This window comes from Anas acuta, chromosome 20 (genome assembly GCF_963932015.1).
Source record: "Anas acuta chromosome 20, bAnaAcu1.1, whole genome shotgun sequence".
Classification (NCBI taxonomy): domain Eukaryota; kingdom Metazoa; phylum Chordata; class Aves; order Anseriformes; family Anatidae; genus Anas; species Anas acuta.
Window position 1 is genome coordinate 5,401,429 of NC_088998.1, and position 16,782 is coordinate 5,418,210.

Here is a 16,782-nt window from a genome sequence, read left to right on the forward strand (position 1 = left end):
CCCTGGAGCTATCCTCACAACAGTCCCAAGAGCAGAATTACCCACCATCTCCCAACAGCCCTGTGCTCAGTCTTACAGCTCCTCTCCTAGGGTGCTGGGAAACTTTCCTTTTCCTTCCAAGTTACCTCTCTCACTGCATTTTCCTTGGACAGGACAGACTCCCTTCCTGGCTTTTGTTACAGCCCTTTCCTGATCCAGGACTGACAAACCATCTCTCCTGCTCAGGCTTCCTCTGTCCCTAAGGAGCTGACCTTAGTTTGAATATCCTGGGGTGCTATCAAACACTCAGATCAGACTAACAATGATACCAGAGCTAAGAGAGAGCTTCCAAACAGCTTGTGTGTATCCTCTCCAGCAGTCCGAAGGCCAAAGGGATGGAAAACACAAGGCAAAGGGGAACCAGATTTACTTAGGCATCGATGGCCACAGTTCTCATCTGCTCTGGTGAATGCATGCAGCTCTGACATTGCAGGTTTTAGCCAAAGCATCCGAGTTTGCTGTACCTGCTTGCATGAGTTCCTCAGTTCTCCTTATGTTTGGGGGAGGATTTAGCCAGAAACAGCTTAGTGGGGTTTGTTCAGTTACTTGGTTCTTGGCCCAGTTTATAATGCATCCCTTCTCCAACTGATCAAAAGGCTGTTGTGTTCATTTACTCCGATAATTCTTCAGTGAATTGCGCCTCAAGACATTTTATTTTCTCTCACTCCAATTTGGGTTTCATGAACAAAAACACTCATCCCCTCTTACAGCTTGTTTACATTTGTGTTTTAATTGTTTATGCTCTGGTACCACTGAGAAATGTAAATGATAGCTGGTGTTGCTGCATTTCCTCAGTTAATAGCAAGGGAAAATCGCTGCCTTCAAATAGCTCATGGTCTAAATGTACATGTGGTTGGAGGATGGGATGTTTATGCTCTTCATGAGGGCTTCTGAGTCATAGAAGTGATCGAGGAGGAAGATACTAGAGGTGGGAAGTGTACCCTGGCCTCTTGGACTCTGTTCTTTCTGGCATCATCTTTCCTCTTGTTGCCTGCCTCATTTCAACAAAGATGTTTTCCATCTCAACCTTTATTTAGAAGCTGCGTGATAAATCTTTCTTTATTCCCCCACTTCGTTTTGGCCTTATGCGTTTCAGCTGAAGGTGGTCTTAGAAATGTCTGGCCTAAGGAAATCCTTGGTGTTGGAAAGTAGAGGCAGGATTTCTGTGTTTGCGTAGTGCCCAGCCGTTGGGCTGCAGAAGGACCCTGCATAGAGCTGATTTATGTTGGAGGCTCCATTCTGTCATCTCCAGCAGTCGTCTCACTGATAATTTCTGCTGCTACTACTATTTTGGGGCTGGAACATCTTAACTGATTTCGCTGATTGCTTACTATTCGTTTTCTGTCCATTAGATTTTGACTTCATTAAAATCATCCATCATCATCTTCAGACAAAACTATCTTACTGCTATGACCAGAAACATAAGCAACCTGCCTGAGTCATGCACTTATTCTCTATGCCTGTCAGTCTGAAAGTCTGCCTCCTGCCATTCTTGAAACATTTCCAGAGCATGGTTGTGTGGAAATCTGCCTCTGCAGAGATCCTCATTTAAAGCTCGGTCACCTCCCAGGTAACAGTTCCCTTCTCTGCTGGGTGTTGGGGATGCAATTACCAGGTGAACTTAGCTAACTAATCAGAGAAAACAGTCCAGCCACTGCAGGCTGGTGTTTGCTGGCTGGAGCACACCCATCCTGCTGTGCTACTCAATGAGTACGTGAGGTCCTTGAGCTCCCTTTGAAGAGCAGATTGGTTCAGACTTATAGCTGATGCTTTTTGCCTGCAGTGCCTTCACAGGGCACTGTGAAGGACGCTGCAGAAGGACGGGCTGGCACCATACCTTGAGGTTGCACGGCCCATAGAGGAAGTTGTGTTAGAGTCTGGGAGTCCCGGTTACATCCCTGCTCGTGAACAGGGCTCAGGAAACAGTTCAAGATGTATCATTTCCCATAGGAGCTGAGCTGCCGTCTTCAGCTGTCCAAGCGTCTTTCCTGAGACTTTAAGTGGGCACCCCAAATTGCTAGTTCATCTCTGAAAGAACCGAGCCATGTGCCAAGTGTGCTGAATGTGCAAGGTGAATGCATCCAGGTCCTAGCAAGCACAAATGATGCTCAGGCAGTCGACAGGAGCTGTCAACCTCACCGAACATCTCCATTCCAGCAGCACGTCAGCACCTTACCCCAGAGAGTCCCAGCCTACTGAAGGCTGCATCTTGTATGAGGATGTTAGTTGGATTCTCTTGAAAGCAGTTTCTAATAAACCCGTTTAGAAATGGAATCTTTCTCCAAAGACACACAAGGGATTAGTGCAGAAGTTTCCCATTATCCAGTCAGAGGGGAGAGGGGTGAATGTTCTGCTCCGCCATGGCTTTCAGAAAGCTGGTAAATCTAGTTAAACTTCACATTTAAAAAGGGAAAGAAAAAAAAAAAAAAAAGAAAAAAAAAGGCCCTAGATATTTGGCAGCATCTGAAGTGCTAGATCAGCAAGGGCAGAGAGCAGCAAACCTCGCTGCCCCATGCTGACAGTAATCAGTAACCATTCATAATTAGCAGCTCCTAGCAGATGAGAGCAGCCCCAAGGGTCGCTCCTCGCACCTTCCATCTGCCACCACCTGTGGATTAGCCCAGCTCTGAGGAGCAGTGGGGCTTTCGAGAGCATCCCACATCCTCCTTGGCAAAGGATGGGTCTTTCTCCTGTCACATTTTTACAGATCTTGGCCTCTTCTGTACCTCCCTGCAGAGCTGCCCGTGCTGTGCCACACGCCACTCCCTGGGGACCCTGCAGTGTCCTGGGGTACCTGGAGCACAGCCCGACCCCGTGCCCGGCCAGCCCCATCAGCTGCAGCCCGCTGAGCTTTCTGTGGATGTGCTGATGAAGATTTAATTAGATGTCTGCGATCTCCTGTGCAGCCCATCTGTCTCAGTCTCAGTCCAAGTGTGTGGCCTCATGCAGATTTGTCCCCTTTGCACAGGAGCAGCTGGACCAGAAGCAGTTGAAGCCCAAACATGATGCAAAGTGGCTGGGTGCCATGTGCCTGAGGCTGCTGCCTCTTCCCCCTTGGGAAAAGGTCCTCACTGCGATGCTGCGTCTTTCAGGAATGCTGCTGCTGTTGTCCTTTGCCACGACAGGGGTTTTCGTTGTATTTTGGGTGTTGTTTCCTATGTTGCCTTGTTCAGTATTCTGCAAGGGGTGGCAGCTTAATGTGCAGAGCCCACCAGTGCTAGCCAGCCCTTCTCATAAAAGGTAGCCCAGAAGTTAATGGTGGCTTTTGCAGCTTCAGATTTCCCACAAAATGGGCCTGTCTTCTGTTTCCATTTCCATGTTTTCCTGGAGGCAAGGAGAGGAGGCAGACAGGGCTGTGTCTGCTCTTACAGGGAGAAGTGGAATTACTGCATAACCCTGAAGCAGAGTGGTCTTGAGAAGCCACATGGTGTGATGAGCACAGGGGGAAGGTGGAGGAAGCGGAGGAAATCCTAGCTCCTTGTTCCTATGAAGGAGTTTTATGAATGAGGACATCTGTAACTAGTGAAGGACATGGCTCGGTAAAACACCTCGAGTAGTTTTGCAGTGTTAGCTCCCCATATATTGCCAAGCAGAAAACCCTGGAAGAAGAGATGTGGGATCAAGAGCAAAATGAGGTTTTAGCCCGGACACCTCCTCTGTGTGCTGCAGGCAGCAAACCTGCGTCACGCCTGCTGATCAGCCGCTTCCTTCACAGCCCCCTCTGTGCAGTGTTGCATGAAGAGGGGCCTCAGGGTGAAGCTGCGTTTCTTTTTATAGGTGAAACATGAAGCACAGGCAATATCCCATGGGCAGATCCCATTTGCAATTCCAGATCGTGCATTCCTCCCCCTCCCAATGAGCAGAGTGCTTGCAGCCCCTTCTCGTCATCTCAGCATCATTTTTTTTTTTTGTTAATAAATACTCTGAGCTCTCCTCTTTACTTTGTTCCTCGAGTTAAGCACACACAGCCTGAGTCAGTGTCAGATTTATGTCCAAGGCAGCTAAAAGTGGGTGCCCTGGACCTCAGTTTTGCTTTGGGGTATTAATGGCCCCTGCCAATGCATCGTTCGTGCCCTGCTGTTTTGCTGTGCAGGAAAATGAGCTGGGCCATACAGTAGTTTTTTGCCACCCCTATTGTATCTAATGCTTGTGGTTCATCTGAACCAAAGCTGTGTAAATAGCTGATTTTTTCCATTTACTTGCTTTGCCAAAATAAAAGGGGGAGATGGAAAGTAGTTTAGATGAAGCAAACTGTTTGGTTTGACTCAAATTAAAATACTTCAGGCTAAAAAAAAAAGAGTAAATGCATTTAACTTTTTTTAAGAATGGCATTTCAATTTTGATATATAAAAGACTTGTTTTGAAGATGATTCAGTCAAATGTTCTGAGAACATTTACCAAAACATTTAAGCAAATTTAGCATGAATCCATGAAATGTTTCCGTCATTGAATCTTCATGCTTCTTAATTAACTTTCTTCTGGAAAAGTTGTGTCCAAAAAGTCTTTCCCAAGTCAAGTCTTAACCGTTCACAATTTCATTATCCCATGCAAGTTGCCACAGTACTTATAATTACTTCAACCCTTCGATAACAAGTGGGTGGCTTTTGCCTGAGTAGAAGTAGACTTACTCTTTCATCTCTCTGTGGGCTTTGGCTCTGAAGCAGAAGTCCATGTGTCTTCCACGTGGAGTATGTTTAAACATAGATCCTTTTACTCTTCTGTGTCTTGTTCCCTTACTGGGAAGAACATTTTGGATGCGTGTGCCATGTATGGGACACAGCTCCTCAAGCAGTTACTTCTGGTGGGTCTTATCAGTGTACCCAGTTTTTGATAGTCACTCTTCCTTTGACTTCCTATGTATTGAATTTTTATTTATATATGAATTTTCTCTGCACCCTCCTTGACTCAGCCTTTATTTATGTAAATCACTGTACAAATGAGGTTGGGAGGGACCTCAGGAGGTTACCTGGTCCAACAGCAGGTCTAAGAGGTAATACAAGATAGCCACTGTTTCTAAGAAATCCTTCCTTTAGGGATAACTACTTCTACACAGGGAGTCGGAATGCGTTAGGAAGTCCTGAAGAGGGGAAAGACAGCTCAGGTGGAAAATATTGTCACTGATGCTGTGCTCAAAGTTGGAATCCCCATCCCAGCAAACAGCAGCCTACCCCTCCCAGGGAATCACCCAAAATGCTGCCAGTGGGATGGTTGTAAAGCGTTACGAGAAGTTACTCTTGTTTTCTTTTGGGAGAGAACTGATCTCTGGTGCCTGAAGCAGGGACCCTGAGTATTGTTTTCTGTGCTGTAGAGCCTTATGAGAGAAAAGGCCCATTCATCAAGTGCTAAGCTAACTCTTCTGTTCAGCTGAATTTTAACACTTCGCCACCTTCACGGTTGCTGTTAGCCAGAGGAACGTAGCTTCTCTTCTTGCAGCCTCCATGGAAACACAATGCTTGCACTTTCATATTTTTCTTTCCCTGCAGTTTGATTTTTCAGTTCGGAATCAATGTTGGGAAATGCACACAGTGTTCAGGATCATTGTTACAGTTAATGCTATCTACAGTTTGTCACCAGTTCAGCTTTGAATGGAGCTGGTGATGAGCCTTTGGCTGTACATTGCACCGTCTAGCATCTACCTGGGCATTTGGGCTATTGCTGCTGCCTCTTTTAACTCTCTTTGGTGGTGTGTATCCAGGGTGATCAGGGAGGAGCAGGTGTGCCAGGAGATGTTGGCTTCCAAGGAGACAAGGTAATTGTTCCCCTTTTCTTCATCATTTTTTCCCCTTTTATGGGTAATTTGTGTGGCCACCAGCCTCTCTATGCCTCTTCAAGCCATGAGGAGCTGGAGCTAACTGCAGCCTGTTGCCAGGTCCTTTTCTTTAGATAGTTCCCCTTTGGAGTACTCTGCTAAAATTTATGTCATTAGATGGATTTTGTTGTTACTTATAATAAAAGACGTTCTGCTGGTGGCTTTCCATATAAAGGGCCATATTCTCATGCAGAAACTGGAAATGATGGGACAGGGTTGGACTGGTGTGCCTGTGTGTGGTCCAGCGGCTGCCGACTCAGAGAATTTGAGTGCTCGGTGCAGCAACTTAAACCCTGACCCAGTGAAGCACTTAACGCTGTGTGGAACTGCTGAGCAAATGACTGCTCCCCCAGGACTACAACGTGATGCTGACTAAGGCTGTACTTAGCACCACACTGGGGCCTACATGGCCCTGAGCCACAGCCAACTGCAGCAGTTCATGTGCTCCTCAGGGCTAAAGTCATCCCCAGCTTTAGCAGAGACATCTCACTGATACCAGGGCAATTGTCCTGGCTCCTTGCAGGGCTAAGAAACTGCTTAGAAACTCCTCCTGTCTCTGCAGAATCTGGGGCTGGAGCAGGGGGATTTGGTGTTTTTTGATGCTTTGTTGTGTTTTCTCAAAACTCCTCTCTTTCTCTCTCTTTCTCAGGGTAGCCAAGGTTTGCCTGGGGTCCCTGGGGCACGAGGGAAGCCAGGCCCCCTGGTAAGTAACCAGATGTCCTCTGCTTCCTAATCTCCCTTTCCAAAGGTTGAGTGCCCAGCTGGAAAGACAGCTTGGCAGGGGTATGCTCTGCTCAACAGGAAAGCCAGCAGCTGGGAGCTAGCTCACTTTACTCCATTTTTTTCTGATTTCTGCAGGGAAAAGTTGGTGACAAAGGTCCGGTCGGGTTTCCAGGACCACCTGGCCCTGAGGTATGTCCCACAGTGCTGGGGATTGCTGTCTGGTGGGATTCATTGTTCTTTAATCAATGGAGGTCCGGTTTTGTTCAAACAGGGAAATGGGACAAACTGTCCATCTTGTACCCTCTGACAACCCTACACTCACATTGGCTGATCTGCAGTTAGTCTTTCTGCCTGATCTTTCCAAGCCTTTTTCTTCCTATTTTGTTACTTGCAAGTCCCGTACGTAACATCTTGTTCTGTTCCTGTTCCAAAAGGTCTGTCTCCAAAGATTGTCTGTCCCTTGGCACACAGCATGTCACAACCCATCACCTCTCCCCATCTTTCACTTTTAACAGCTTGGCAGACACACGCTGCAAAGCAGAACATCCTGTTGTTTTGCAGAGGGAAGCTCTCAAGGCTTTTCTTCGGAGCTTCCAAAAGTTGTAAGAAAAAACAGTGGTGAACAGAGATGGAGCCCCACATGGTCTCACAGCCACCAGCCAGTCTCTGTGAACACTAGTCTTTTTCATCATATTGTTCTTCGACCCTTTTTGTTCTTTGGCTGTTCTTCTGGGGCAGAAGATTAATTTCTTGAGTCTTACACCTCACTTTCCACCTACCCTCCTCTTTTCAAGCCTGCGGCTTCACTCCTCTGCTAGGATATGATGGGACATAAGTGGCTATGAGGGGACCAAGATAGGCTCGTGACCCATTCTGCATCTCATGTTTTCCTAGTTTCTTCTTTCTCTATTTGTCATCGATATCCTGAAGATTTTGTGGTTGTTTGTTTTTTTTTTCACTTCTTCGCCTGCAAAATACCATTTCAAGTAGAAAACAACCCTCACTGCCCTTAACAAAAATTTTTATGGTGATACCTTAAACCCGGGCTCGGCTTTCCCCCGGCGTATTGTGGTTTTTCTCCCTCATAAGCAACCAGACAATGCCTGCGAGATGCTAGAGAGCCTCTTCCAGCACGAACGATGGTCTGTTTTCCCTTCATCACTGCTCTGGTATTTTACTGGGTCTGGAAGGGCTCTCGGTCAAGTGCTGCCACTTAGCAATCTTTGCTCTTTGTTGCTATTGGAAATAACTGCAGATTCCTTTGTGTGCTCGGCGAAGGGGTGGTGGGTGGAAAGGAGCCGCTGCCTGGCTGAGGGCGGCCGCTAATGAGCATGTCAGCACCTTTCCTAATTCCTCGCCCGCTGCCCTTTGTCGCCGAGGCGTGCAGTTTGTTTCTCAGAGCAGTGAGATTATGCGCTGACTCATAAAGATTAATTAAAACCCAAATTGCCGTTTTTAGCCCTGTGATGACAGGAAGGCCCTCACAGCAATAAATCTCCTCAGACGATGGACCTAAAGGGAGCTGCTGGGGAAGGCTGCCCTTGTGTCCAGCCGATAGTGCGGCTCCCGTTGCGGTGTTTCCTTCCCTTTGGGTGCTGCGTGGTGGCCCACACAGGGACACCACCAGCATACAACCAGTTTCACAGCATTCAGCCTTTAACTGAATCTCTCACAGAGGCTGCAGAAGTCCTTTGCACCCAAACCGTTTCTCCTTTTCTTCAGGGCTTTCCGGGGGACATCGGCCCGCCGGGAGAAAATGGCCCTGAAGGCCTAAAGGTGAGTGGAGCTGAGAGCGAAGCTCTGTAGGGGTGGGAGGCAGCCAGGGAAAACAAAGTAGTGGGAAGGGGGGAGAGAGAAAGCCCTGGAGATTCCTCAAGACTGTCCTGGCCAGCCTTTCAGCTTGGTCTGTTTGGCTTGAGGTCCCTCCAAGAGTGGGGTTTTCTTTTTTTTTTCAACTTTTTTTTCTGTAACAAAATTGACGTTGGATGACGTCCCGTGGCTGTGAAAGAGACTTTCTCATTTTAATGGCCCTTCTGAGCTAATGTTACTATTTTTCTGAGTATCTTTTCCTTTGGCTTCTTCTCAGGGGAAGCCGGGAGCACGAGGTTTACCTGGGCCGAGAGGACTGCCTGGACAAGAGGTGAGTGTCCTCAGACAAAAAGCAGATTGGTTTTAAAGAATAATGTTGAATTTTGAAGATTAATGCACACTGAAGTGGTGCCTGTGTTTTGAAATGCTTCTGTCCCTCCGAATTTGGAAGTAAATGCTTATATTCACCGGTCAGAAACCCACAGAAGAGGAGCTTCCCCTAGGCCCTGAGGCCCTTGCCTCCAGTCACTGCTGGCATCCCCTGACCCTAAACTCTGCATCGGCTTTTCTTCTTAAGTCTGTTCCCCCACACCCACACACACTCCTGAACGGATGTTAATGCCCTTTTCCCTGCACATCCCTTTGCACAGACATGCCCTGACCTGGCTTTTGCTTTCTGCTCCTTTTAAGTGTGCTTTCTTTCAACTGTGAGACCTGCAGACTCTGCTGTCTCACATGGAGCAACGTTATTAGTAAAAAGATTGCAGAAACTGAAACTGCTATTTGCAAATATTTGTTTGCCCCAGCATCTCAGAGCTTGCAGCTTTCACCTGTCACTGCATAGGAAGACTTGAAGCTTAATTCCAGTCGCAGTCATTGACAAGGGGAAATTGTCATTGATTTAATTGTCCTGGAGCTGCAAATACTTCATGGCGGCAGCAGAGAAGGCCCGAGAGCCCTCCTGCTTATCCCATTGCAACTCCAGCGACTTCAGTGTAGTTTATTCTGGGTCAGACCAGTGTAAGCTGTTTGGAGTCATGATACATTTTGCAAAAAATACTTAGTGCACACATGGGCAGCAGCTCAGACTAATAGCACCAATCATTCTGAACTTTTTCTGGGAATTCTTTTGCTTGCTCTCTAAATGTGATTAATGCAAATTAGCTCATTTATTTGCACTGAAATAGGGAAAAAATATTCTAGGCAATTTACAAAGGGAATCGAAGCCCTGCATTCCAGGTTCAGGCAGGCATGACCAAGCTGCCTTCAATTTACTCTAGTTAGTGAGCATAAAAGTAAGACTGAAGACATGGACATGGACTTTGACGTGAGCTGTGCTGAGGGACTCTGAATGTGCACCACAGAATACGACTGTGCCTTCACTGCTTCTGTTACCTGAAGCAGAAGGTCAAGGCTGTGAATTACACCCTCTTTACAAATGTGGCATACTGTGGGTGGCTTGTCTGAGCCCACCGGGCTGGGTTCCTGACTTCCAGTCCCAAGTTCAGCCCGCCAGCTCATGCCGCTTCATTACCACGGCTGACCACCTAAATGAGAGCAGCAAGAACCGTGGCTGCCAAGGGCGCTTTTAATTTCTCTTGGCAGTTGGTTTTAGACACTTGAGATAATTTTTGTGAAGCTTAATTGAAGGTCTCCTAGAAACTGTAGATCTGATCCTATCACATTAGAAACTGGTGCAGAGCCAAGGGAGAAGACCGAGTCCAATTGCTGTGTGAGATTTTGAGATAGCTCCACCGTGTAGCAAGTGTAGTCCCATTTGAAAGCAAAAGGGAAACCTCCATGCAGTTGCCAAATGGTTCTGTGGGAAATTTTGCATCTCTGTTTTCGTGGGGGAAAAAAAAAAAAAAAAGAAAGAAAGAAAAGGAGTAGAGAGCTCAACAGCATCCATATCCCTGCCAAATCAAATGAAACAGAGCCCTGTGAGCATGTCCAGTGTATCCCATGGGCCAAATGCAGCCCGTGATAAGCCCACCCAACTGGTGTTGACTTCGGTCAAATTTTGGGTGGCCTTTACTGGCAGGACTTGACTTCAGACTGTATTCCTGTGGTGGGGAGAGGAGTTGGGGAGCCTCAGAGATGTTGAGCTTCCTGCTGTAGGGGTTCAGCAGGAATCAGTTTTTAAAATGTGACAGCTGAACACGCAGCCTGTGTTTAACTGCTGCTCATACTGCAGACCTTTCATTCTTATGCATGGTGAGACCAGGCTTTGTCACTACTTTGCCCTTTATTTTAATTTCTTTTCTCCTCAGGGAGATGAAGGACCCTTAGGACCACCAGGAGTCCCTGGTCCAGAGGTAAGTTTTAGTGGTTTACTCAGTTACTACCAGCTCTGTTGACTTTGCCATGAAATTGTAGTATAAATAACATGAAGCTTCAACCCTTCTGGCTTAAAGTGGGAAGTCATCTGCTCTTCTAGAAAATATTGCATTGTCCAATCGCTTGATCCAGGACATATGAAAGTCACAAAACAGTCTTTCACAGGATGTTGAGTAAGACTCTGATTTTATAATTTGTTTAAAGTTTCAGACCTTGAAAAACTATCTAACATTCATACACAAGATAAAGTACTTTGACTGGAAAGCATCTTTGTAAGCAGCTCTGTTGTTTGCTTCCTTGATTTATGGTATTTTTCAATGAAAGTGGAAGGAAAAGTAAGAAAAAAGACAGGACATTGAAGTAGAGTCCTTTTTGTCATCTACATCACGCTGAACATGGTGATGTATTGCAGAAATGCAGTTAAGAGAAGCAAAAAGAGTATTATTGTATCTGTGAGCCTGCCAGCTCACAGGGTTTTATAATGGTTATGAACATAATTGTTATTGCAAGATAGTGAAATATCTTGTAAATTGGAAACTGCTGAGAGCTTCTAGGTGGATGAGGAAATAAATTTTTATCTTGCATTTCCCCCATTATTCTATTAGATACTTTTATTCCTTTCTTGGAGCAACGTAACAAATCCAGTTACCTCAGTGCCTGGGAGAATGCCGTAATTGTTCTCCTAGCTAGAGGGATTCGTGCTTTTCTAAATTTAGCTGTGGATGTCAGCCTGGCTTGCTCCACTGCAGGGACACTCCTGCTCCCAAACCCTCTCTCGATGCCAGGGATAGAGCCCACAAGAAGCCTACATGGCCACGTCCCTGCCAACACCAGGGAAGTGCCATCTTTGGATGTTCAGGAAGCTGGTGTCTTTGCTGGCATCACAGGAAAATTTCTGGAAGTCGAATAAATCCAACTAAATACTGCAGAGAATGAGCTAAAAGGCAGCAACAAATACCTTGGCTTGGTTGATTACAGTCCATGAATAATGTTTCTGATGTGATGTTTAAGCAATGGAATCAAGCTACAGGGGCAGAAATGTGCTGAACCTTAGAGTAGCTGTCTGAACATGTTCCACATAAATCAAACCCAATGTCACTCGAGACAGCATTTTCTTCTTGTGTTGCCTTGGCATCAGTGAGGACTGCTGCATCCTTAGCACGATAGATTGGCTGGGAGCGTTGCTTGTAAGCTGCACCTTGTTATATGGATTCACAGACACATTGCTGTAACCCAGGGCAGCTGCAGGAGTCATTATTTAGCTTTTCATATTTATTGTGTATTTCAGGGTCGACCTGGCCGGAAGGGATTTCCGGGAAGACCTGGTCCTGATGGTCCAAAGGTGAGGAAAGAGTTGGTTAATGATCAGGGAAGCAGTGAGTAGAAGGGAGAAGAGGTGGAGGGATGTCTCTTTTCTCAATTTCATAGTGCTCCAAGCCTAGGGTATTCATTTCAGAGAGGACAAGGGGAACTGAGGTTTTATCTTTTTCTTTCAATTTTGGGGTCTCGGTTCTTGCTTGTTTTCTTCAGAAGGAAGAATGATGGTGTGTTTTTTGAGCCATGTGCTTTGTTATATAGTGTTTCTCTGATATTCACCACCACCACCCTCCATCATCTCATGTTATTTTCCATTGTTTCTCCACATTTTTGTTCTAAAACAATGTACATCATTCCTATCTCTGCTGCCTAATTAGCAGCAGGAGCCATCCCAGGGCAGCCCGCTCCACAAACCCACACTCAAAAGGAAAGAGAAATCCCAACAAAAACAACCTCTTCAAGCAGTAAATAGCAAAAATGTGGTCTGGCAGCACATCTGGAGTATCTGCCTACTGAGAAAATACAGCTGCCGTCACCCAGAGACAATACTGCTGCACGGTGACTCTGGCCCCTGGATGGCCTGTCCAGGGGCACCGTGCTGGCCTTTCATGCTGCCATGGCTGTCCCACATGCAGGTTTGGATTTCTCCTCTTCCTCCTGTTTTTCTCTTCAGCCTTCATTTTCCCCGTTCTCTGAACATCTCTGATCCTACACTATGATTTAGCTTGTGTGCGTCGTTCCTGTGGTTTTCCTGCTCCATGTGACAGTAATTTGCCTATGGTGGAGGTTTTGTAAGAGCAGAATCAGGGTGCAGCATTGCCTGGGAATATTTGGGTTGCTTTTTGTTATTCTGATCCTTCCACCAGCCGGTGAATTTTCTCGATCCCTTCTCCGCTGTCACTCAGGAACAACACCTCCCCATGGCATCCACACTCTTGCTTCTACTAGATGTTCTTCAGATCTTTTGATTAATCACTCTTCCTGTGGCTGATGCATTTCTGCCTTCATCTGTCCATTTTACTCAGCTGTTCAGATAGAAACATTATGGGGTAGAAACACCCCGGCTTCAAGAGGATCCCCAATGAGAACTCACGCCTTATTAACCATAGGGATAAATCACCCAGGACTAGGCTATGCCACAGGAGAGCAGGCAGCTTATGTTTCAATGTTTGAGTTTGGGTTTGTGTAGGTTATGTCACCACAGCAGGACCAACAGCTTTTAGGGGCATTTCACTCAAAACAGCACGTTTCATGTTTGTGTCATGTTTGTCTCCATGTTTGTGGCAGCTATGTTTCTTGCTTTGGATTAGTTTTCAAAAAACTGGGCTTTGTAAGAAGTTCTTGTAAGAGGTTGCCTCTTGCTGGTTTTCCACAATTCAGAAGCAGCTTCCTAAATGATGGTGTACACAGAATCATGTTGTAATGAGTGAGGGGCTGACTGGGAGCAGCAGCTAACCATGTGCCTTCTCTCCTCTTGTCATGCAGGGCGAGCCAGGAAACCACGGCCGACCAGGGAAAGTTGGTGAGCAGGTAAACTCCTTGTTTTTCTTGTCTGTTTGATGGTCTCCTGTGTTTAACATCTTCTGGATGAGCAGTGTGCAGGCAGAGGGCAGTGGCCAGGGGCTTCTGACCACCTCAAACCTCTCTGTGGTCCAGGTGCTCCAGCTGTGACATAGGAAACACGTCTCGTAGTCTAGCTGAAGCTCTCAACAAACAGCACTGCCAGGGGCCATGGGGTCTGTTTTGAGCTAGAGGTTTTCCCATAGAAAAGTGATAAAGTCACAGTTCAGGTGGACATGCTTTCAGAGGAGACAGCAGCCAAAGGACCCAGGCCCTGAGCAGGAGAGGCACTGAGCTGCATTTCAGTGTACCGCAAGAGAGAACGTTCTGCTGGGTTAGCAGGGGACGTTCATTATCCCTGTAGGCTTCAGGGGAACCACAGGCATCAAGGAAAGAGAAACAATCGTTGCCATGTCTGTGATTGAAACCAACCAGCTTGTCTACCACCAACCCTGAAATTGCAGCCGCGGAGCCTCCAACATGTTCTCTGCGTTCCTACATGACCACACCAGGCTGGATGCAGCCGCTGGCCCTGGCAAAGAGGGTGTTGCTGCTCAGCACAGCTGTCCTTCCCAGCACTTTCTCTGCCTATGGTCAGCAAGTTAGGTTTGGTTTAGTTCGTCAGTCTCCCTGGCTTTTCTTTCCCCTGTATCCACAAGCTGGGGGTCACTTACTTGTGGGTTTCTGACCAAGCATGTCAAAAAAAAAAGCCATGATGGATCCTTTTCAGTACCAAACAATCTGATGGGCCTCGGTATGAATCAAGAATGGTTCATATCAAGGATTTATGTCTGGAAATTAGAGGCCCTTCTATATTATGGTTAATGATTTACTGCATGAAGAGCAACAACTGAAGAAACAAAGCTGCTCCACACACCTGAGGCTGCAGCCCAAGTGCTGTTTGCAGCTTTAGCACCCTGTGTATGGCCTCGGGGAGCACCTCCCAGTGCTCCGTGCCTCAGTTTCCCCTCCTGTAGAGGACACAAGCCAGTGCTGCCTTCCAGTCTGGGGCCTGGTGAGAGGAGAACTTCTGGCAGGGAAACACCTTGGGCTAAGCACTATGCCTCCTATTCTCAGGTGGTACCTGTGGATACTGCTGTATTACAGTTAGAAATAGATATTTAGAAATGCTTTCAGAACCTTAACAAGATGTTGCCACTGAAGGACAAAGCATCATTAGGATTATTATGCTTTACCATCCCTCGGGACTGACCTTGGATGCAAACTGTAGGCACTGTTCGCTGAAAAGAAAACACAGCTGGCCTCCGCTGACACCGAAACCAGCACAGTGGTATGAAAGCTGCCTGTATTATTCTTAGTCAATTAGTCTCTGTCTAGAAATATCACCCAGAAAGAATTTCCATTTCCATACCAGTTAAGTCATTAGAAGAAAAATGTCGCAGCGGCTTAGTGAGAAATAACCTCCCTTCCCATCACACCTCTGCTGAACAGTGTGGGAGTGTTGGCTTTTCCGTTCTCCTGAGTCTCAGCATTTGGTCTTGGGGCTGCGTTGGTTTTTTGCAGAGCTCTGAGGGGTCAAGCTAACAAGGTCATTCGGTGCTGAAAGCCACCTTCAGCTTCTCCCTGTTTGCTCCTGGGGAGGCCTTGGAGGCACAACAGCAGTGGTCAGGTATCCCAGACTTGCTGCTCTGCCCTCCCTGTGGGTTTCCTCTGGCTGGAAACCCTCAGCATGACAGCATGAGAAAAGACCGGCCATCCATCTCGTTGCAGCTCTCTCCCCTTTCGTACGGACACCTGTTTAAGCTAACGTGGGAGTTCCTGTAGTGTTTCCAGACACTTGAGCTCTCATTGAGGAGCTGAGTTTTTAAGGCACAGGGCAGTTCCTGATGCGTTGTTTTTCCATCACAAGGATGCTGTCTGGGAAAGTTCATTCATAAGATGCTTGTCGTCTTCAAATGCTGGAAGAAGTCCAGCTGCAATCTCCCCTGTACCCTGAAATGTGTGATTTAACCCTTCCTTGCAAGTAGATGGAGGCAGAATAACATGATGAAGAACACGGAGCCACTGGCCCAGGCCACCAGCTTTCCCATCCCAGAGCTGGGAGTTCACCTCAGTGTCCATCCTGAAGGTCAGAGAGCCCTACAGGAGAAGCAGCACCCTGCACTAGAGGCTGAAAATATCAGTGAAGACCTGTGCCAGCTGACAAACATCCTTAATGGGAATGAGGTCCTGTCATGGCAGGAACAGCTTTCTGAATCCTTCCTCCCATCCAAGAAGCATGGCAACGTTGTGGTCATCTGTGTCCCCATCACACCCTGCAGACACTCATCTAGGGGGTATTTCTTCCTTCAGGCAAGAAGGATGTTGTCCCAACAACAGCAGATGTTATTCTGAAACAATTTGTCAAAGGAAACGAGCACTGTTAGTTCTCTATTCAGTGTGTTCTCCTTGCAACACCCTTACTGAGGAGGGAGGTGCTGTGATATCAGCTCTGCAGGTGGGGTCTGACATGGAGTTGACTTGAACAGGGTCAGATGGGTCGCTGAGAAGCAAGCAGGGAATTCACTGATGTTCCTACATCTCACAGCAGCGCCTTCCCAGTGCCACTACCTTTCCTTCCAGCATCTCTTTCTGAGCTGCAGACCCACCTGGGATTCCCATTCAGGGTTTTATGGGCACGCGAGAGCACGCAGCCTCCTTGCTCTGACCAGGCACGATGTCCACGTGTCACCACGTTCCTGTCACCCATTTCCCAGAGGGACGTGGCCCCGGGTAGCTGTGGTGTGCAGAGGGTTAAACCGCGTGGCTTCCCTTTGCGGGTCAGAGCGTCCTCCCTTAAACTGCGATATTTACTGTTTTACTTTCCCTTTCTTTCATCTGAATGGGAGGATTGTACATTTATTCCCTCCCGCCCTTTGTCCCTGCTTTGTTTTGTTTTGAGTTCTAGCGAACCAGTAAAACAGAAAGGCCACCATCGGTTCCTGCTGGGAGCGACTGGCGGTGCCGTCCCTGGGAGACCCTGCTCACGCTGCGCTCGCCGTTCGCTTGTTCCTCTCAAATGGGCTATGATTTATGCAAGGCCTCATTGCTGACTTGCTCTCTGTTGATGCAGCCAAGAGGGGGGGCTTAATTATGACAGGGCTTGAAAATAAATGGGGAAAACCAGGCAGGAGTTAGGAATTACAATCTGCTGGTCCCCCCCTTTCTGTCCCCCAAGCCCCCAGCAA

General features: G+C 47.2%; 1 protein-coding gene across 3 annotated transcripts in view; it reads left to right on the forward strand.

The window, feature by feature from the left end:
• The window catches only part of COL27A1 (collagen type XXVII alpha 1 chain), a 152,713-nt gene that overhangs the window by 74,362 nt on the left and 61,569 nt on the right, over positions 1-16,782 (forward strand). For all 3 annotated transcript variants that reach the window (XM_068657457.1, XM_068657458.1, XM_068657456.1), the window contains exons 18-25: positions 5,735-5,788; positions 6,498-6,551; positions 6,707-6,760; positions 8,294-8,347; positions 8,658-8,711; positions 10,651-10,695; positions 12,006-12,059; positions 13,520-13,564. In XM_068657457.1, coding sequence (XP_068513558.1) covers positions 5,735-5,788; positions 6,498-6,551; positions 6,707-6,760; positions 8,294-8,347; positions 8,658-8,711; positions 10,651-10,695; positions 12,006-12,059; positions 13,520-13,564 — 414 coding nt within the window. The remainder of the gene's footprint in view (positions 1-5,734; positions 5,789-6,497; positions 6,552-6,706; positions 6,761-8,293; positions 8,348-8,657; positions 8,712-10,650; positions 10,696-12,005; positions 12,060-13,519; positions 13,565-16,782) is intronic.